General features: G+C 42.2%; 2 protein-coding genes across 3 annotated transcripts in view; both read left to right on the top strand.

Annotated features, from left to right (window-relative positions):
- The window catches only part of LOC310984902 (carboxyl-terminal PDZ ligand of neuronal nitric oxide synthase protein-like), a 221,330-nt gene extending 212,344 nt beyond the window's left edge, over positions 1 to 8,986 (top strand). For both annotated transcript variants that reach the window (XM_083970275.1, XM_083970276.1), the window contains one exon: positions 6,280 to 8,986. In XM_083970275.1, coding sequence (XP_083826401.1) covers positions 6,280 to 6,883 — 604 coding nt within the window. In that variant the 3' untranslated portion in view covers positions 6,884 to 8,986. The remainder of the gene's footprint in view (positions 1 to 6,279) is intronic.
- Positions 1 to 22,007, top strand: part of LOC310985199 (tetratricopeptide repeat protein 14-like) — a 408,748-nt gene that overhangs the window by 310,226 nt on the left and 76,515 nt on the right. The window lies entirely within an intron of this gene.

Below are 22,007 nucleotides of genomic sequence, written 5' to 3'. Positions count from 1 at the left end.
CTCTGTCACCCACCTTTTCTTTGATCAGGTAGGGACCACTGTACCGAGCCTGCAGGCTACATCCAGGAAGCGGCAACAACACCAGGACCCTGTCACCAGGACGAAACACTCTGTTTTTAGCATTTTTATCAAACCAACACTTCATTTTAACTTGAGCAGACTCCAAGTTCCCCCTGGCAATCTCACAAGCCCGGCGCAGTCTCGTCCGAAAGTCACACACATAGTCAAGCAGATTTTTCTCGGTGTTCTCATCCAGCCACTTTTCTCGTAACAGCTTCAACGGCCCACGCACCGCGTGACCAAACACCAGCTCAGCCGGACTAAACCCCAGGGACTCCTGCACCACCTCCCTGATCGCAAACAGCTGCAAATGCACCCCCTCGTCCCACTCTTTCTGAAAATCCAGACAGTAAGTGCGCAGCATGCTTTTCAGCGTCTGGTGAAAGCGTTCAAGAGCACCTTGACTCTCAGGGTGATACGCACTGGAACACGAGTGTTTAATCTGGAGCTGCTTCAGGACCTGCGCGAACAGACGAGACATGAAGTTAGAGCCCTGGTCCGTCTGCACCACTTTAGGCAACCCAAACAGTGAAAAAAACTTGGTCAACGCTCTCACAACCACAGGAGCAGTAATTTTCCGCAGAGGGAACACCTCGGGAAAACGAGTTGACGCACACATCACTGTCAGCAGAAACTTGTTGCCGGATTTCGTACGGGGCAGCGGACCCACACAGTCCACCAACACTCTTTCAAATGGTTCACAAATCACAGGTATCGGGTACAGGGGAGCCGGCGGAATGACTTGGTTCGGCTTCCCAGCCACCTGACACGTATGACAGGACTTACAAAAACGCGCCACATCACCCTTCAACCCAGGCCAAAAGAAATTACGCAGAATGCGGTCGTAGGTCTTTCTCACTCCTAAATGACCAGAAAGAGGATTCTCATGAGCCAGACTCAGAATCTCAGACCGGTACGGGCGGGGCACAACAACCTGAGTAGAAACACACCAGTCATCGGCCGGAGACACTTTCGGCGGCGTAAACTTACGCATCAACACACCATCCTTCACAAAGAAACCCGTGGACAGAGAGTCCACCGACTCCGCTGCCACGGCGGCTTCAAACAGCGAGGACAGTGACACGTCCGCCTTCTGCCTCCGGCCCAACTGTTCTCGAGACAAAGTCAAGTCCTTCAGCTCCGGAGAGACACCGGCCTCGGTGCCCCCCTCAGACGGAGGCAGGTCATCATTACCACAGAGGAAACTGTCACTCAGATCAACCTCCTCCTCACTTCTCTTGTACCTGGACCGGGTGACAGCACAGGCAGCAAACACAGTGGGAAACTTGCGCGCCAACTCGTCTGGGGACTGACTAACAGGGACTGGCGTCACCTCCGGGGTAACCAGCACTTTACCCCCGGCCAGATCGTTCCCCATCAAGAACGCCACCCCCTGCACTGGAAACGCAGGGCGCACCCCCACAGTTACCTCGCCTGACAGCAGGTCTGACCGGAGATGAACCCTGTGCAAAGGCACATCTAAGTCCTCCATGCCAAAACCCACCACTGGCACATCTGAGCCCAGCGCTGACAGCTGACCCAGCGGCAACACATGGAGGACTTAGATGAACCCTGTGCAAAGGCACATCTAAGTCCTCCATGCCAAAACCCACCACTGGCACATCTGAGCCCAGCGCTGACAGCTGACCCAGCGGCAACACTCCCTCCAGAATAAACGACTGAGAGGCAGCAGTGTCACGCAGTATTTTAACCGGGACCTCACGGCCGCCACCAGACAACGAAACCCAGCCATCCATAATGAACGGAGCAAAATCAGCGAGGCCAGCAGACACCACCGGCACGTCCAAAGGCTTCTCCAACGAGTTGACCAAAGACACAGGCTTCACATTTCCTCTTCCCAACACGGGGCAATCAGCCACAATATGCCCCCTTTCTTTACAGTAGAAACATTTCACACCCTCTTTAACAAACGGGCCACCTCTATCAGGTTTAAAGGCAGGCCTATTAAACGAGGCAGGTTTCCTCTCACTTTCCGAGACCCCCACTGAGGCCCGACCGCCCTCAAAACTCCCACGGTTCAAACCCCCAACAGGTTTATTAAAGGGACGATCCACAAACACAGGTTTATGAGTCAATGTATACTCTTCCACCAACACTGCCGCTTTAAACACATCGTTAGCTTTGTGCTCATTTAAATATGTGGCCACTACTTCAGGGAGGCAGTTTTTAAAATCCTCCATCAGCACTAACTGCTTCAACTCATTGAATTCAGTCACCTCGCTGGAAGAACACCAACGGTCAAACAGGGCTTCTTTTTCCCGGACAAACTCAACGAAAGTCTGGCCACCTTGCTTCCTCAGCCTCCTGAACCTCTGCCGGTACGCCTCCGGAACCAGCTCATAAGCCCGAAGCACCGCCACTTTCACTTTGTCAAAGTCCACACTATCCTCCGGGGGAAGCAACGAGCACACCTGCTGCGCTTTCCCCACCAAGACGCACTGTAACATCAATGTCCACACATTTCTCGGCCACTTTAACGTTGTAGCGACTCGTTCAAACAGCACAAAGTATTTGTCCACATCATCCTCATTAAACGGAGGCACCAAACGAATGTATTTTGCGACATCAAACTCTGCTGGTCTCACAATTGACCCCACCTCCAACTCCTTCATACGAACCTCGAGTTTCCTCATCTCGAGCTCGTTCATGAGCTGCAACTCCCTCTCCCTGCTGGCTAAACGCTGCAACTCAACATCCAGCTCCTTAAGTCTCACCGACTCGGCACCAGACTGATGCGCCTGCCCAGGAGCCCTTTGCACAGCAGGCAGAACCCTTCCGCCAATCAGCGCTGCACTCACCTCCTGCAACAGCGCGGCCTTCTTAGCCTGTTTGTTCACTTCCACACCATAGTGGTCAGCAATCCAAAACAAATTATCCTTTGTGCAACGCCAGACCGCCTCCCATGACGGATCGGCCACAAACTCCCGTAAGTTAAACTCCATCCCTACAGCCACAGCTGATACTTCTCCACACACTTCCTAGTGCAATCACAGCACTTCACTAAACCAATCCCGAAAGATCAAAGCGACGAGCCCCCAATTTATGTTACGACCCTAAACGACCACTAGGTATATTCACGGGAGGCAACATAAGTGTGGAGACGGGAGTTACAAATGCACATAAAAAGGTTTATTGTTACAACAAGGATGGATCAAATAAATAGAGCAACGGAGGCGGCTGGGCTGGCAGGCAAACTGAAACAAAAAGAACAAAGGAAAGGGCGGCCACCACAGCCAACCCACACAGGGCCGTCAGACCGGGCACCGACCTTCTTCCCTATCCCCCCAACAGAACTGGAACCTAAACCTGTAACAGAAACAAAACCGAATCAAAAGATCTGCCAGCCAGCCGCGAGCACCACGCTCCCGGACCCACGAGAGGAAGCGTGGCCGAGGGTTGAGCGCAGGACCGGAGAGGGAGGAGAGAGAGAGAGAGCGCGCAGAACCTCTGCCTTTAAATACGCCCCGCAGCAATCACACACCTGGATGGAAAAAGAGCACAGGAGAGATTACGACCAGGCCAGCAGAGGGGGACAATGTAACAACCAGGCACTTTTTATAAAAGTAGCTATAGTAAAGACTTCTTTTCTGAAGAATCATTCCAACTTTACCTCATCATCAACCCAAAACAACTCCGGTTTCACATTTTGCATTTTCTGAAACAAAAACTGCCTGGCTTCGTCATATAATATATATATAATGAAACACAAAATGCAGTTCATCCTCAATTACATTTAAATTACATAATGTGCATAGTCTTTCATCCTCGGGTACTGAGTTAACTGCGCTGCATTTCTAACTAGTACTGCATTTCTCATTTCTTATTTCCTCTCACACACACTCAGGTTGTGTTTGGTTGGGGATTCGTTCCAGAAGCATTGATCATCTGATGATCACTCAGGCAAACGTCATTTTTCAGCCGCTCTGCTCACATTTGTGTCCGTTTAGTCGACTGTGAATATATTTGGTTTAATTTACCAGCGATGATCTGCAGAGATTTCACTCGACCACCAACCGGTTCAGACGGGTTGGAGTTTGAATCGTGGATGCATGAGATGAGATGAGATGAGATGAGATGAGATGAGATGAGATGAGATGAGATGAGATGAGATGAGATGAGATGGGATGGGATGAGATGAGATGGGATGGAGAGACTGAAGCCCAAGAGGTTCAGTGTTTTCTTCAGTTGTTGCTAGGGAAATAAAAAGTGCTATTTATCATGAGGTTTTATTTCTTGTATAGTATTTACATCATAATTGATATCTCCTGTTTACAATGAAGCTACAAACATAGTTAATTATTTCTAGTTCTAAAAATAAAGGTTTCTATGATCTTTATATTCTCGCTCATCACATCAGAGTTTAATGAAGTTGAATTATGTGGAGAAAAGTCAACACAGTTATTTTTATGTCTCCTTGTTTTTTTAATCGCTGGGATGTCACATCAGTGTGAGCAACTCCCCCCTGAATCAGCAGAAAAACTTTTTTTAAAAACTCAAAAATTAAATTGATTTTTTGACACAGTTCATTGTGTTTTAAGCTCCAACGACTCCTGACAGGTTATTATAGTTACAGTATTTCTCCAAAAATCACGGCGGCCATCACCCAATTAATTCTTGGCAAAATGAGACGTGTTCAGTGAGGTGAAGCTGCAGAACCAGATGTTTAGTAATGTTCACCATGGAAACCTGCAGCAGCACGCGCTCCAGTTTGTTGTTGCAGACTGAAAGAAACTCACTTCTCACCTGCAGCTTGTAAATATTACTTTTGTTTTCTTTCTTTTTGAATTTTTATTCATGCTTGTCTGTTCTGCACGGATGAAGCTGGAGATGCAGCAGCACCGGTCTGAGTCCAGCCATCCCATCCGCTCTCATTCTCTCACTGCGGCTTTAATAAAAGGGAGAGAGAAAAAAATGTCAGAAAAAGTAACTTTTAAAAAAGAAAAGAAATGTACTGACGTTAACAAATCATCTCTGGTAGGTTTTCATTTTCATTTTCCAGCCCAGCATGATACCAGAGTGGAAAGCCCCGGTTTAGTCGAATCAGTTTGACAAGAGCAGTAATAACACACAAGCTCACTCACAACAACTCACTGAAGTTGCATCATATTTTTTTTGTGTGTGTGTCTGTGTGTGTCTTGTCTTTTTCCCTCATTTCTTTTTGCCATCACCTCAGATCATGTGTTCAGAGCAGGCTGAAACACAAATTGCAGAATTTGTGCAACTAAATGTTTCAAAAGTTTAACTGCCTGCAGGAGCTGCTGCTGCTGCTGCTGCTCTTAAAGGACAATTCCAGGCAAATTCAACCTGTGGTTCTAGTTTCCTAATATTTTAGGTCTAAAAGAATGAATCTGAAGATTTTCTTTTTAATGTTTAGCGTATAATGGGAGCGGACAGATCTTAGGCTGTTTAGGCTGTTTACATCCCACAAAACCACAGACAACGTCAAATGGCTTCAAACACACACCGGGGGGTTTATTTACTTCAAGAAAGCCGACATGTTTGTAAACAGAGCTGTAATACAAAGTACGGGCAGAAAGAACAACAGCCAGATTTACTCTCACTGCTACGAAAACATGGTGCCTCTGAGTTGATATTCCTGTGTTGATAAAACAAACAGGAGCTTCAGACGACCTGTAAACATAGTGAGCCGCACAAGACTTCGCGAGACTTTGTATTACAACTCCATTTTTCAAACATGTCGTCTTTCTTGAAGTAAGCAAACCCCTTGGTGTACGTTCAATGCGGGGACAGACAGAACTACTGCAAAACAGGAGACAATGAAAAGAAAATCTTCAGGTTCATTCTTTTAGACCTAAAATATCAGGAAACTAGAGCCCCAGGTTGAATTTGCCTGGAATTGTCCTTTAATAAAGCATCAAACCTGGTGTTGTATGTTCACACCAAAGGTCTTTACGTTACTGTTTTGGTTCCCCCATCAGTTCACCTTTACTTCCTGTTTTCATCCCTCTGCATCACTGACAGTCAGAGCCATGTCAGAGATGTTGCTTTTGTATTTTTGTCTCATCTCAGTCTCACGATGCAACATCTCACAAACATTCACTTGTACCTTCACAGGTTCACAGAGCAATTACGACAAAATTTCACATAATGGTTCATATTTTACATGACTGGGAGATGGATCAATTCCTTTGTATCGTCCTCACATCCTCTCCTCTCCTCTCCTCTCCTCTCCTCCAGTCACATCAACTCCTTCGCCTCCTTCCCTCGGCTCGACCCGCCTCCGCCGTCCGGGAAGAAGCGCCTCCCTCGAGCGCTGAAGACGACCCAGGACATGATGATCTCCTCCGACCCGGTCGTCTCCTCTCCGGACGCTGCAGACTCCTCCTCAGTCCTCTCCTCCCCGGAAAAGAGGCCCCTCATCGCCAAGGAGGAGGAGCCACAGCAGCAGCAGCAGCAGCAGCCGGGGGAGAAGGAGGAAGTCACAGACGCAGCTCATCCAGAGTCAACGGAGAGTAAGGTGGAAGGAGGGAAAGGTGGAGAAGAGGAGGAGGAGGAGGTGGAGGTGGAGGTGGAGGAGCGTCAGCCTCAGCTCCAGCTCTCTGTCCCAGACCTCATCAACAAAGATCCTCCTCCTCCTCTGCTGGAGCCCCGCGCCAAACCCTGCGACATCTGGGAGAAGGCGCCGGGGCCGGACTCGCGGCTCGCCTCCACGCCCCGCTCGGGGAAGACGCCCTGTCGCATCAGCCTGGGCGAGGAGGTGCTGCTGGGTAACGGCGCCCCGTGCACTAGAGGCAGCGCCGATGACCCCGAGCCGCACCCCGACCTGCTGTCCTTCGAGTAACGAGCCGAGCCGAGGTCCAGATGCCATTTCAGTATGATTCAGAAAAAGTTTGGAACTTCTTCTCTTCATTTTTTTTACTCGAGAGGCTTCAGATGTCTGCGGCAGAAACTCAAACAGACTGCTATAAGTCATTTGGATCAAATATTCACTGCCACTTTTTGAATATATAACTCGCCCTGCTCCAGGCTGTGCTGTAGGGTAAAGGAAACGTGTGGTTTCAGGGGCCGAATCTGTTGCTTTTTTAATTTCTCAGCGGCTTTTTACAAGTTTGTACAGGTTCACAGGTCATGGAAATTTAAAAAAAAACATGGCCCTTCAGATAATAAAGTATATATATCTATATCTATCCAGCCTGGCTGATCTGGGGTCAATCAGACACTACGAGCTTCTTCTTAATGAATAACAATAAGACTGACCAGCACTGGATGATGGAAAAGAAGCAGGAGAGAAGATGCGGATTCATTTCAGTGCAGTTTAGTAATAACACGACACAAACCTGCTAAAGGGAGATCAGGTAATAATGAATGTAATTAGTGAAGTGTCTCTTTGAGGGTTATTGAGCAATAAATTATAAGATCATCCCGTTTTAAATCCATATAAAAGGGACATTTCATTACATGTTAGTCATAAATTCATATAATACCATAAGCTGCTATAATGAGATCATTTAAAACTGCAACTAATATGACAAACGGAGTGAAGAGTAGAGGAGGAGAAGGAGAAGGGGAAGAAGGAAATGAGTGGGAGAGCGCGAACGAGAGTGGAAGTGAGGGAGGGGAAGAGTTTTGGGTGAAGTTCACTTTCATGTCGGTCGGTTCAGGATGTGAAGAAGCCGTTTGTGCCAGAGGCCGATCACAACTGGAGGCTTTTTTACTTCTGGCTTCATTCATATTAAATCTTCTCACTTTTTTTTCTTTTTTTTCGGTCCAAAAGAAGTTTGTGCACCAGCAGAACGACCTTTTAAAGCTGCAGGTCTGAAGCATCAGCAATTAAAATATCAATCAGTAATGTTTTATTTTAGATTTAAGGAAACTTCCAAATCATAGTTATGAATTTTCAGTAATTTAAGCATTACAATTAGAAGGATAAATTCATTTGTGAACAACATTGTAATGATATTTTTGTATTTTTCTAGAGCTGAAACAGAAATAACAGCAACTTTCAAGCTCAGTTGTCTCTTTTTATTCCAGAAATTGTGGAATATGTTGCCATAAGTCACTTATTATCAACTCTAGATCATATAAATAATATATTAATTGATTAATAATATGATTTTTTTCTGCCCTGTGCACCTGGTAAGATTTAGTTTTCCCTCAATCACCAAGTACAGACAGAAAATTTCGTAATGAATCCCAGAGCTGAGCTGCTGCAGACGTCCAGCTGTCGGCTGCTGATAAAAGTCATTTTTTTCTGAACTGGCTGAGCTGAAAGTGAATTTAAGAAGAAGAAAAAAAAACCCGACAGAGCGTCTTGATGAGTGGATGGAGAGGCGGCATGTGGAGGGCGGGCTGGTGGAAAGTTGTTGTGGAGCAAAAGATAATTAGTTGTCATCAGAGAGAGATGAAAGAGGTGTGTTTTATTGAAGCAGATCGTGAAGTGACAGACCAAAGACACAAATTAGTGGCTCAGTCAGACAGGTAAATTCTGTCATATTGTATTTTTTACAGAGCTGTCTGAGTGAGAGGAGAAGCAATAATTCACCCAGAAGAGACATTTTCTCCTTAATCTTCACTTCATCTGTGAACGAAAGCGTCAAAACCAAAGTCAAAGTGTTTTTTAACATTTTAATATCTGTGCGTATTTTTTATTTTTTTTGTAAGTTTTAAAATCTTCTCGCTCACCATGAGGAGAAGGATCGAGCTGCAGGGGTCGATCAAAGAGGAACAATCAAAGTGCGAAAAGAAGTTTTTTCTAACACTGTTATCCATTGATCTGATCTGTGGGACCGGATTAAGATCCCAGTCTCAGAACTGAAAACAGACGGTGGGACTTCATAAGTGACCAGCAGGGATTTCCTGACCTCAGAAAATAGCAAAAAAATAAAATAAATAAAGTTTAGCTTTAGCTGTGACTTAAGCTGTAGCTGTAGCTGTAACTGTGGTTGCTGCTGTAGTTGTAGCTGTGGTTGCAGCTGTAGCTGTGGCTGTAGCTGTAGCTATGGTTGCATCTGTGGTTGTAGCTGTGGCTGTAGTTGCAGCTGGGGTTGCAGCTGTAACTGTGACTGTAGCTGTGGTTGCAGCTGTAGCTATGGTTGCATCTGTGGTTGAAGCCGTAACTGTGGCTGTGGCTGTAGCTGTAGCTGTAGCTGTGGTTGCAACTGTGACTGTAGCTGTGGTTGCAACTGTAGCTGTAGCTGTGGTTGCAACTGTAGATGTGGTTGCAGCTGTAGCTGTAGCTGTGGTTGCAACTGTGACTGTAGCTGTGGTTGCAGCTGTAGCTGTGGTTGCAACTGTGACTGTAGCTGTGGTTGCAGCTGTAGCTGTAGCTGTGGTTGCAACTGTAGATGTGGTTGTAGCTGTAGCTGTGGTTGCAACTGTGACTGTAGCTGTGGTTGCAGCTGTAGCTGTAGCTGCGGTTGCAACTGTGACTGTAGCTGTGGTTGCAGCTGTAGATGTGGTTGCAGCTGTAGCTGTGGTTGCAATTGTGACTGTAGCTGTGGCTGCAGCTGTAGATGTGGTTGCAGCTGTAGCTATGGTTGCAGCTGTAGCTGTAGCTGTGGTTGCAGCTGCTGTAGCTATGGTTGCAGCTGTAGTTGTGGTTGCAGCTGTAGCTGTAGCTGTGGTTGCAGCTGTAGTTGTGGTTGCAGCTGTACCTATAGCTGTGGTTGCAGCTGTAGTTGTGGTTGCAGCTGTACCTATAGCTGTGGTTGCAGCTGTAGTTGTGGTTGCAGCTGTAGCTATGGTTGCAGCTGTAGCTGTGGTTGCATCTGTAGTTGTGGTTGCAGCTGTAGCTGTAGCTGTGGTTGCAGCTGCTGTAGCTATGGTTGCAGCTGTGGTTATAGTTGTAGATGTGGTTGCAGCTGTAACTGTAACTGCTTGTAGGTCAGCCGGCAGCAGAATGACAGGAATGTGGAGCTGGACTTTGGTAGAGAAAAGACTCCTCGTCTCCGTCCTCTGTCTCACTGACTGAGTGATTTATTTTAAAGCTGTCACTAACGTCTGATGTTGCCCACAAGTCAAAGCATTAAATCATCTTGACAAATTACAAAAAAAAAGTTGAAGCACCTACTGCTTTTGGCTTTTTCAAATGCAGTTTTTGAGGATATCAAAACAACAGTTTTAGGGCAAATTCACAAAACATATGGATTTAATGTTATGAAAATAAACCAAAAAAAAAATTGAATATGATTGAGTTGTCCTGACAGATCACACAGAGTAACATCAACACTTTGACTTTTATAGTTTGAAAACTGAAAATGAGACGTAATTTTAAAAACTTTTTTCTTCTGACGCCTCAGTTGTGTTTTTTTTTTAATCAAGTCTTTTTTAAATCTCTATAGCATTAAATATTTGTAGCTAAATGTGCAACAATCAAACAGTGAGTTTCATCAGGACTTTGTGGGTGTGGCTTGATCACATTTGATTGACAGTAGCTTAGCAACGTTAGCGAACAAGCCACTAACTCTTATTACATTTTGCCTCATGTAGATAAAGTTGTTTTGTTTTCAGAGACGAATCAAACCTGTTCAGCCAGAATGTCACCCAGTCACACGTGGGTGAAGGGAGGACGTTTCAACCTGATAAACCAAACACACACACTATCAGACCCGCAACAGCTGCTCGTATTGATTGATTGATTGATTGATTGATTAATTGATTAAGATTCAGATTGTATGGAAAAAAGTTGAATGTTTTTTTGTTGTTGTTCTTTTTTGAAGCAGCTTTAGAAAAGTTATAATTTGACTTTATATAAAACCACTAAACTAGATTTCTGTTGTATCGTCTAATGAAGGAACAGCTGTGTATATTTTATGGAAATATTCTGTCGCCCTTTCTTTTTTATACGATATCTGTGAATATGCAAATTTGGTCCTCGCTCTAACAAATGAAGGAAAGTGATTTATTTTAATACTTGGCCGTAGAATCTAGTAGTCGTGGCGATCTGTTGTTGTGTAGCCGCCTCTGAATCAGACTATAGAACATTTTTTTATGTTTTTTTACGATATCAGCGATGATGATGATTATGATGATGATGATGAAGGAAGCTAAATGCTGCACATGAAGATTTCTGGGACTTTTTATCCCTCATATCTTCACTCTGCTGCACATTATAGTGAATTCTCTAATTTTTTTTTTTTATGTAATGAAAATATGCTACAAAAATCAAAATGCATCAATGATTTTTTTTTTTTTTTATCTTTTATTTTCCTATATTGTATCTTTTATAAAGTGGGGATGTAACAACTCCTGTAATCTTGTAAACAAAAAACTGGAAATAGACCTGATCGTGACTTTGACCTTTGTCTTGTGTGACTTTTTTTCTCTCTCTCCCTGTAGAAAAAAACTATTTTCTCATGTTTTCTGGGCATTTCCGCTCTTTTATGTCTTTATGACTTTCCGTCGTCTCATTCCAGCCTCTCACTTCCTGTTTAGACGGAGGCGAGGTTTCCCTGTCCAGTGTCCGTCCGTCCGTCTGTCCTCCTCGGCACAGACCGACCCTTGTCAGGGTTCTTACGGATCCTTAAAAAGTCTTAAAAGGCATTGAATTCATTAATCTAAAAATAAGGCCTTAATTGGCATTAAAATGTCTTAAATCAATTTTTCAAAAGTCTTAAAAATGTTAACACATGATAAGTGGTATTTTATGGTTGTAATTAGTCTCAAATCTCAAAATATTAACATTCCGACATAGAGAAGTTAGTGGCGGCCATCAACGCTACATCTCTCACCGGTTTTTTTTTTTTCCCGGACTTTTTATGCATTTATTTTGAAAGGACAGCTGGAAAGAGACACAATCCAATGTTCATGTAGCAGTCACTTTACCTCGGATCACATAGGAAAGTGGGTAAAATTGTCCCTAACCCTATGTAATTGATGTGGTGTTTTTTTTTTTTTTTTCTGCATTTGTGTTTATCATGAAGTCGGTCTTAAATTTCATTTCAAGTGGCTTTAAAAAAGTCTTAAAAAGTCTTAAATTTAACTTGGCTTAAGCTGTAGGAACCCTGCTTGTGCGTCGCCGTCGTCCTCCGTCTGTTCGATAGAGTGTCAAACATGGAGGAAATTCAGGAGCTGAAGTCACTCTGATGTTTAATTCATCCGTGTCTGTCCCAGTTCTGGGAAGTCCTGGTCCTGCTCGTGGCGTCTCCATGTGTCACTGCATGGCCTCGTGTTTGTTTTGTTCGTTCTGTCGAGACGAGTCGAAGAAGCCCTGAAGGAATACGTCCGAGGACGAGGAGGAGGAGGAAGATCCAGAGATGGAGACGAACTTTATTTACCTAACTCCCACATCGGTGGAGTAAACAGCCGATCAGCTCAGACACTCAGGTCTTGTCACTTGATCAATAATTCAAACGTGATGCATTTATTCATTCTTTACAAAGGAATCTAGGCCCCCATGAATAATGAATCACTGAGTGTGTGGGACACTTAAACGTCCTGTTTCAACACTTCTCTTTACTGCACGTCATGAACTGAGCAGAAGAAGCAAAAATCAACTTCAACCAAACTCAACTGAACTTCAGAGCAAACACACACACCAGATCATATTTGGCCCAGTTTAATGACTCGATACAAGACTGACGTGTTGCAAATAAGTCAAGTGTGTTGAGTCAATACAATTATTTTACAGCTCCGGATCCACGAGCGAGCCAAACAGGAAGTGTCACGTTGTGTACTCACCTGCAGCTTGCAAGCACATGTAAAAACTACGCGCACATCGTCTCCTCAGCCTCCATGTCACCTTTATTCTTCTCTTTTTTCTTTTTTGCTGCATAACACACCATAGACATTTCCATACAGTATACACATTGGTCGCTGTGATGCATCTCCACATCCATCATATTGGTCTGGGATAAATGTTGGTGTTGCAGCACTATAACATTTACATTTATAAACTGATTTCAATAGATTTACTTTGTATTTCAGTAAAAAAATAAAATATCTACATGTGAAAGCATGTTTAGAACAATAATAAATGAACTTTGAAATATAAAGTACAGGAAAAACAAGAAAATATAAGACAACATAATGGCTTTATATATTTTAAATATCAATATCTCAGGGTGTATATGTCTCTAGTAAGGACAGCCAGCTGCTGTTATGTCTGTGAATCATCCTCCATATTTGTTTTTCCTCTGAAGTCACGTTTGATCACATGAGTTTGTGTGAGATTTCGTGTCGCGGCTGTGTGTGTGTGTGTGTGTGTGTGTGTGTGTGTGTGTGTGTGTTTGGAGGATTATCATGTTAAAAATCAGTTCAATCTATCCTTTTATCGCTTCTCTGACGTTTTTAAAACCAGTTTAGATTCAACAGGACTCATCTGAACTTTGTGCTCGACAGGTTTCTAGCAGGTCAGAGGCCTAAAAGGAGACTCCAGAGAATCACTGTGAGGTTTCTACTGAGTTTACAGGTTTGTACATTAAGAGACAAAATAAAAAACACAAAAGTGAAGCAGTGGACCCTGCATTCATCGCTCTGCACCTCAACAACACGTTTCCTCTCAGTCTCATCGATCAGTAAATGCTCATAAACATCTTTCAGCCTTTGCAGATTTTAACCCCAATTTCCAAACTTAAACTAATTCCTCCCTCCTCCTCTCTCTGAAACCCAGAAGCAATTACTCAACAGTTTCCACCGAGCTGAGCTTCTTGTGTAAAATCAACGGAGTATGTCTTTAAACAAGATAAGCGGCCCCTCAGCCACCGTGGGTCCCGGGAGGATTAGAAAATCTCTTCTGGTTTCATGTTTTGAAAAAGAGAGGCGTCGAACGTCACAGGTTAGCGAGCGAAGAGATTAAAGCATGATTCATCTGTGAGCGCAGACAAAGTTTATCTTAACGAGTTCTCATCCCAGTTTTAATATTGTTGTTTTTTTCAAGGTCTCGCATTTTATAAAATGTGTTTTCTGGCTATGAAGCAGGTTAAAGTTTTGTATCAGTGCAGGTGTGACCAGGTGTGCAGCCTCCGCCTTAATACTCATTAGTGTTTTAGCTCCGATCAGCTGCTGCTGTAGTTTTATTGTCTGTGATATTTTTTTTATTGTGTTTTCCTGATGGTTGCTGTTTTAAATTGGCTTTATATATAAATATGATTTGGGATTAACACTGTTAAAGGGATAGTTCAAGATTTTGGCAAATTGGCCCATTGCCATAATCCCTACAGATTTAGGAGTAGGTTCGTTATCTTTAATTGTCGGTGCAAGCTATTTTAACGTAACATTACGAGACAGAGTTGTTTTCAAGACAAATGCAGAGACTGCTTGCCGAAAAACTGACCCCGACGGGAACACGCATCAGCGGTTTTGCATGAATTTACCTCTAAAAAACAACTCTGTCTTGTAACACTCTGTTATTATCTCATAGCGTAGTGAATGTGCAGGTCACAACTTGTCCACCAGAGCGTTTTGGAGTTGTTGGATTGTGTATTTGATGAGTTTGATGAGGGAAACCAAGAAATCCCAAGAGCCTCCGTAGTGTAGCTCTCAGCAGCTCGCAACTCTGCTCCACCGTTCTAAAAAATAGCTTGCACCGACAATTAAAGGTAACGAACCTACTCCTAAAAATATAGGGATTATGGCAATGGGCCAATTTGCCAAAATGTTGAACTATCCCTTAAAGTATCAAATCCTCAGTCCACAGAGAAATGCACACAGTCTGTATTAAGAAAGTGAGTCTTAAAACGAGCTGCCAGCACTTCCTGAACTTTATGATGTCACAACAAAGCAGATAATACAGACTCAAGCCCCGCCCACCTGGTTCACAGAGGACAGCGCAGCAAACGTCCCTAAAAGCACTCGGCCTTTTGTCGTCCCTCACATTTCTTTCATCTTCTCAGTGTGTTGTTGTCATTTACGTCAGACTGTTGTTTGCCTCGAGCTCAGAGATCTGAAAGGAGAATTAACAGAGTAATGAGAGCGAACGCCTCCAGAGTCGCTGCAAATGAGCTCTGCAGTTGTAAATAAAAGTAGACACCCCACTGAGAGAGAGGCTGTAATATCAGTTCTATGTATATTTAATCTGGTCTATTGTTTGACATAGCAGCCAACGGAGAAACACCGTCATCATTACCACCCTCCTCCTCCTCCTCATCCTCCTCCTCCTCCTCTTCCTCCTCCTCCCACCAGAGTTTCAGTAGCTTCGGCTCACAGAGGTGGAACAACGTGAATCACCAGATCCAGAGGAACTGAATGTCAAAAGTGTGATGGAAACGATAAGAGCTGCAGTGTCGCTGATTACAGCCACGTGTTGAGACGAGAGCTGTGCACACACACACACACACACACACACACACACACACACACACACACACACACACACAGGACGGGTGAGGATGTAAGAAGCAGATAAACACTGAAAGAGATTTTAAAAAAAAGTCTGGGTTTGTTGTTTGTGAAGGAAGTTACCTACAAGTGAGTTTGACACTAGATCAGGCTGCATCATTAAAACTTAAACTGAAGTGTCACGCTTCCTGTTTTATTTTGAAAGGGCTTCTCAGTGTTAGTTTCTTAAAGCTGTACAGAAAAGAAAATTGAATTTGAGCCCACTGTGGGTCTTAACATTAGTGTAATAACTCATCTATCAGACGATGTAGCCCAAACTTGGTGCAAAATTCTATTTTCGAGTAAATCCGGGATGAAAATGTGCTATTTTTTTCACATTGGGTAATGCAGGTGCACAGATTATACGTCACGCTCACAATTCATTAGCCACTGATATTGGATCAGTCATCCGTCAGTCAAACGTCTGAGACACACACACCGAGCTCGGTCTCGCCCCAAGTTTTGAATATCCCGCCCGCTCGATAACGACCAATCAAATTAGTTTTCCTTACTCGGGTAAACAAGTGCTGCAACTCGTGGGAACTCGGCGCGACAAACAGGACAAACAGCCATTTCTCTACACCTTTAAATTAGTTCCTACTGCATTTCTATTTAGATTCCCTCTTTTCTTTGGCTTTTCACACCACGTAGGTTGTTGATTTTATGTGCACACAGATATTTTATCTGCGGTGGACAGTCTATTTATTATGTTTTATTGTGTCTTTTATTTATCTTTAGTATTTTTGTCTTTTTATTATGTTTTATTGTTTGTATTTTACTATCCAGCACTTTGGGAACCTTTGTGTTTATTAAAAATTGTGCCTTATAAATAAAAATGGATTGGATTCGATTGGATTTCTCTTTGTTTTTTTATTAAAGTTACCTTTTGTTTATATCCTGTTAAAACCTGAAGGTCGCAGAAAACTTTAATGATTTCATTATTAGTCTCACTTTTTTGTTGTTTGTTTGTTTGATTTTTGTCGATGTGAATTAAAGTTATAATAGTAAAGATTTAAAATAACATCAAATAACACCACATACCTCTCTCTCTGTCTCAGGTAGAGCTGCTGCATTCGGTCTTTGCCGGCTCAGGCTGGAGCTGAAAGGATGGAGTTCTTATCAGGTTTATTGATCGGCATGGTGGTGGTGGGGGGTGTTGGGGGTGTTTACAGTTCCTTGTGCTCATGAGGGAGTCGACCTGAGAGGAAACTATAATCACCTGAGCTGCTGGGAGACACTGAACACAACAGTGAGATCCTATACACAGCTTTCAGGAGTTTCCTGTTGATCACACATTATGGATGGATGAACGGATGGAGAGACCGATGGAAGAATATCTTGTCCACAAATCAAACCCGAGGCAGATTTATACTTTATACTTAAAAGCAGCGACTTTAGTTCATTAAACTGTGTCGTAAGTCAGTGGAGCAGGAACAGTACAAGTGACTACAAGCTGTAAATCAGTGACTCTTGAACTATTTCAGCTTCAATTCCTACTTTCTTTTTTTTCAAGGCTTAAAAACCTCCCAGAGGAACAGAGGGCACCAGTCAGACCAGTCACTGCTAACTGGTTTGTGTCTGTGAGGATGAAGAAGACACCAGGAGGAGATCTCCAACAAAAAATCTTCAGTTCATCTTCTTAAATATAGAACTAGAACAAGTCCAAAGTTGTTTCAAGACTCAGAGAAGTGAAACTCTCTCAAAGAAAAAATAAAAATCCGAGAAAAGTCTGGAAGAAGAAAAAAAATCTAAGACTGAGACTTTATCAGATTTTGGTTGGGAACAGAGAGAAATGCTCTTTGCACCTATGACTCAATGGGACAAAGCACCTGCTGCAGTTTAAAGGAGACATATTTTGCCTCCTTTCCCACATATTAAAATAGTTCCCAGGTGTCTTAAAGACATGTCTGTGACATGCTTTGGTCAAAATACTCCAAGGATCAAACATCACAGCTCTTTTCATCCTTTCAAAACAGCCCTGTTCAGAACGGCTGGTTTCAGCGTCTGTCCCTTTAAATGCAAATGAACCACTGCTTGTCCCGCCCTACCGGTCCCAGGTACAGTAGGGGTGGGGTTATGCAAATTTAAAACCTATTACATCACTGGAAGACAACCGAGGGAACAGCTCGTAAAACCACGTGGATTTCAACCTAGGGAACCAACATTATAGATTTTTTTTGTCAATTCTCACATTTTGGGGTCCGGAAGGCAAGACAAACACCCAAATATGTTAAAGAGCCTTCAAAAAGTGATATTTCCATAATATGTCCTCTTTAAAGTACGGTGGCCTGCAAGGCTCAACACACTGGAGCTGAAGAAAACGCATGCAAAGACACAAACATGCTGTGAATTCAGAAAACAACTGCAACAATGTGACAACACATGATGGGAAGTGATTCTGGGGCTAATGAACGCTACATTACGTCATAATGAACCAAACAAACGGACTTTATCTTTACACAAATGTCCGTCTCTCTTTTGTGTCCCCAGAAACGCTTCCTGTTGTGCTGGGAGTGTGTGTGTGTGTGTGTGTGTGTGTTTTCAAAATTGATGAAGTTGTTTTCTGAATTCGTAGCATGTTTATGTCTTTGCATGTGTTTTCTTCAGCTGAAGTGCGTTGAGACCGATAGATAGATAGATAGATAGATAGATAGATAGATAGATAGATAGATAGATAGATCGATCGATCGATCCATGGTTGAGACTGAGGCCGTAGAGGCCGCCACTGACCTTCCTGTTAGTTACATGATTTAAAAGAGAAAGTTTGTTGTTAATATTTTTTATTTCTGTGTTGTTTTTTGTTTTTGTTCACTTCCTTCTCTTTGCTCAGATCCAGAGGACATCCAGTCCCTTGTGGTTTTACTTCCTTTCCTTTATTCTTCTTCTTCGTCTTCCTGTCCTCCCTCCTCCTTCCTCCTCCTCCTCCTCCTCCTCCTCCTCCTCCTCCTCCCTCCCTCCCTCTCTCGGGGCCAATGACGTCTCAGACAGTAATTGCCTCCGTCTCGCGGCCCGAGTGTCTGGTTCCGGCTTGACTTTGACTTTTTGTTCTTTGTTCACCCATGACTGACTTAAAAAGACGGAGAATGAGTCGATTTTTACAGCTTCCTCCGTCTTTACCTCATCTGTCCATCCATCCATCCGTCCATCTGTCATCCATGGGGACCACTGCAGCCTCTCACAGCCCAGACAGAGCCTCCTTTATGGGTGGTGGGGGCTGTCAAAGGGTTGCCCTCTAAAAAACCGGATGGGAGTGGTGGTGGGATGCACAGACAGACAGATAGACAATCAGACACACAGCCCGTTAAACTGTAGCAACAGCAGCTGTGGCCGAGCAGTCAAACAGGCCTCTGGGACTTTTACTGCAAAACTGTTATTTTAACAAGCCACTAAAAACGCAAGAGACCAGTCTTTAAAACTTATTTTTCTCTGCCGGGAAGGAGAAAGGAAAAACTGTCGCTGTGATATAATTGTTTCATTTGTTTCCGATGCAAATCAGCATCTTGTTTAGTTTCCGCTTGTTTAAAAAGAAAAATAAGTTTATACGAAGCCTGAATGAGAATACTTTTTTTCTTTTTTTTCCATTATAAGCATTCCCCTCAGGATTAGATTAAAAATAAACAAGCGCCTCTTAAATAAATAAATAAAAGCAGATAAATGCACACACACACCTCTGGCTGAGTGGATTCTGTTTCCTTTTCATTTCAAATGTTCAATGTTGCAGGATAAAGAGGAGATGATGTTGTTGTTGCACACACATGATGCATCATCTGCACAAACTAACACATAAACACAGATATAGACTCAGTGAATCATGCTGCACAACTGGCTCTTGACCCTCATCTTTAAGTGCAGCTGTTAATAGTTTCACTTTAACTCAATCTTTGAACAACTTTGCTCTTTCTCTCAGAAAGTTTCAGAAAGGTCAGATAAATGTATTTTATTTTTGCGTGTTAGTTTGTTAAATCATGTTATAACTCACTTATTTTCTTTAAAAACCAAAGAAAATAAAAAATGTGAATTTCAGCTCAGCTCAACCAACTCCGTTTCCTTTACCTACATAAAACATAACTGAACAAGTTGTTCAAAATGCAGCTGCAGGAGGACGCCTGAAAGTCAAATTTAGAAACTCTTGTGATCACTTTTAAAGATCTTCGTCACTGAACATCAGCTCTTCTGCAGCCTGCGTCACCAGCAGGTCTCTGAAGTCCTCAGATTTGCACTTTAAGACTCTTTGCCTTTGAAAGTTACTTAATGATGAAGTGCAGAAACTTGAACGATCCTCTATCTTTTCCTTCCATCATCAAATTACAATTTTTAGTTTCCCAACTCATGGTTTATGATGAAAAAAGGCTATGAACATTGTAATACACCTGCAAAAACTGTCATTATAAGCACGTAAGCACACTGCCATGGGCATGCCCTCAGCCCCGTTTGCATTTTCATTTGCAGTTTCTTTGTGTTCAGTGTGTTCAGTGTTCAGTGTGTGTTCAGTGTTCAGTGTCATATCATATCATATCATATCATATCATATCATATCCTACCATGTCTCAGCAGGCAGCCTGTGTGTATGATCTGAACCCGGTGGATTGTAGCAGGATAAACAGCTCTATCTAGAGGACACATGGAGTCGTTACATCCTCAGAAAACAAACTGACCCAATGACCCAGAAACACACGTTTTAGTTGGTGAATTAACAGTAATTTACACCATAATGGTAAAGTATCAGTAAGTTTAGTTAATTATTCATTTTTTTTCAAAAGTATAGAGGATAAGAGACAGGTGTCTTTTTGATTTAAATGAAACAATTGTATGACTTTGAACTTGTTACATATTTGACATTATGATGTATTTTATATGTTTTATATATATAATAGATATATTTGATCCAAATTTAATGTAATTCACAGATGAGTAGCTTACAGTTATTGTGTGAACTTACTGTGTGAAATCTAACAAACTCACGCTGCAGTTCCGGTGTGTGACCGGCAGGGGGCGGTCAAACAAACTCAACTCTGACTTTCCTCCTTTATTTTTCACTCTTTTCTCTCTCGTCCGGTTCTGTCGTTGTTTCCTGTTCCTCCAGCTGCTCCTGCACAAGACACACAGCTGCAGGTTAGTAAACACCATCACATCTTCTTTTTAAAACAGAGATAGTTAAATGAAGTTTGCAGAACGCAACACGGTGTTTTCTTATGTTATAGGTTTTAACGTGACTTTGCTCTGAAGTGAAATGTCAGATTTTTACTGATAAACACTCATCACTTCATGATGCAGATGAAGTGATTTAAAGATGTTTAATTTAAATTATAGGCTATAAACTTTTCCTCCATGTTGAGCATAAACTCAGTATTGTTAGGCTATTAGTTGTGATCACTGGTAAATAAGAAGCTACTCTTATATGTAAGTCCTCATCTCTGTCTATTAACTGTCTTAGCCACTGTTCATAAAATAGCAGTGTGCAGATGTGGTGAAGAAAAAAAAAATGTATGAATGAAAATTAAAATAGGAAAAAGAATATTAATTTGTAAATCCCACAGTGGAAACTTTAGGAGTGTTATAGCAGCACAGTGACAGTACGAGACAAAAAACTGTGAAATGACAATATCTGTTCCTTCAGAGAGATCTATATATTAATGTAACATGTACAATTATACAAACTAAATAAGACAATGTAGGCTAGTTGTAGAGTTGTATTTGTAAAATATTTTTGAAATTATTGCACATGATGATTTACCAGGTTATTTGTGTGAACAAGTGTGTTGAGTGTTTGTGCAACAGATTCATGTAGGTTTTAAAAGAATAATAATTCAAGATTTTTATGTGAAAAAATATTTAGTTTAAATGCAAATCTTCTCATTCTCTCGTCTTCTCTGACGACAATCCATCAAAAGGTTGATGGATTATGGATTTATTGTGATATATCTATGTTTTGACTTTGATAAGCAGTTTGGCATCTTTCTTGTTTTTTTGCACTATTGAATTACAAATAAAGCTTAAGGCTTAAAACATGAATAGGATTAAAGTGTAGGCAGCTCGATAGCTTCAGCCTACTCCTTTTCATCATATGCCATAATTATAAACTCATAAGTTTGATTGAATATAGTCTGGAAGGAAGATTGATGATGATTGTTTGACTATTGATATGACCTAAATAAACTACTACTAATCACTAATGTTATTACACAGCTTTTAATAACAGCTGAAAAACTCTGGTCATAACTTACAGTCTCTGCGCACTTTATTTTTCTACACACAGTTACACACATCGCACATCTTTTACTTTGCACTAAAATCAACACTTCTTGCCAATTATGTTGTATATACTTTTGTACATTTTATTTTATTTGCTATTGCTATTTTATTATGTAGTTTGTTCTTCTTTATATTCTTATACTATATGTTGTTATCATCACTGTGTGTCTGTGTAATGCTGCTGCTGCACTGTAATTTCCCAGCTTGGGATCATTAAAGTCTGTCTATCTATCTATCTATCTATCTATCTATCTATCTATCTATCTATCTATCTATCTATCTATCTATCTATCTATCTATCTATCTATCTATCTATCTATCTTTTTCTTTTTTCAAACCCTTTGTTTCTTTTTTCTCTTTTTCTTTCTTTCTTTCTTTCTTTTACTCCTTCATTTGTA

The sequence above is a fragment of the Trachurus trachurus genome (assembly GCF_905171665.1).
Source record: "Trachurus trachurus genome assembly, chromosome: 4".
In the NCBI taxonomy this organism is placed as follows: Eukaryota; Metazoa; Chordata; class Actinopteri; order Carangiformes; family Carangidae; genus Trachurus; species Trachurus trachurus.
This window is presented reverse-complemented; position numbering and strand designations above follow the sequence as displayed.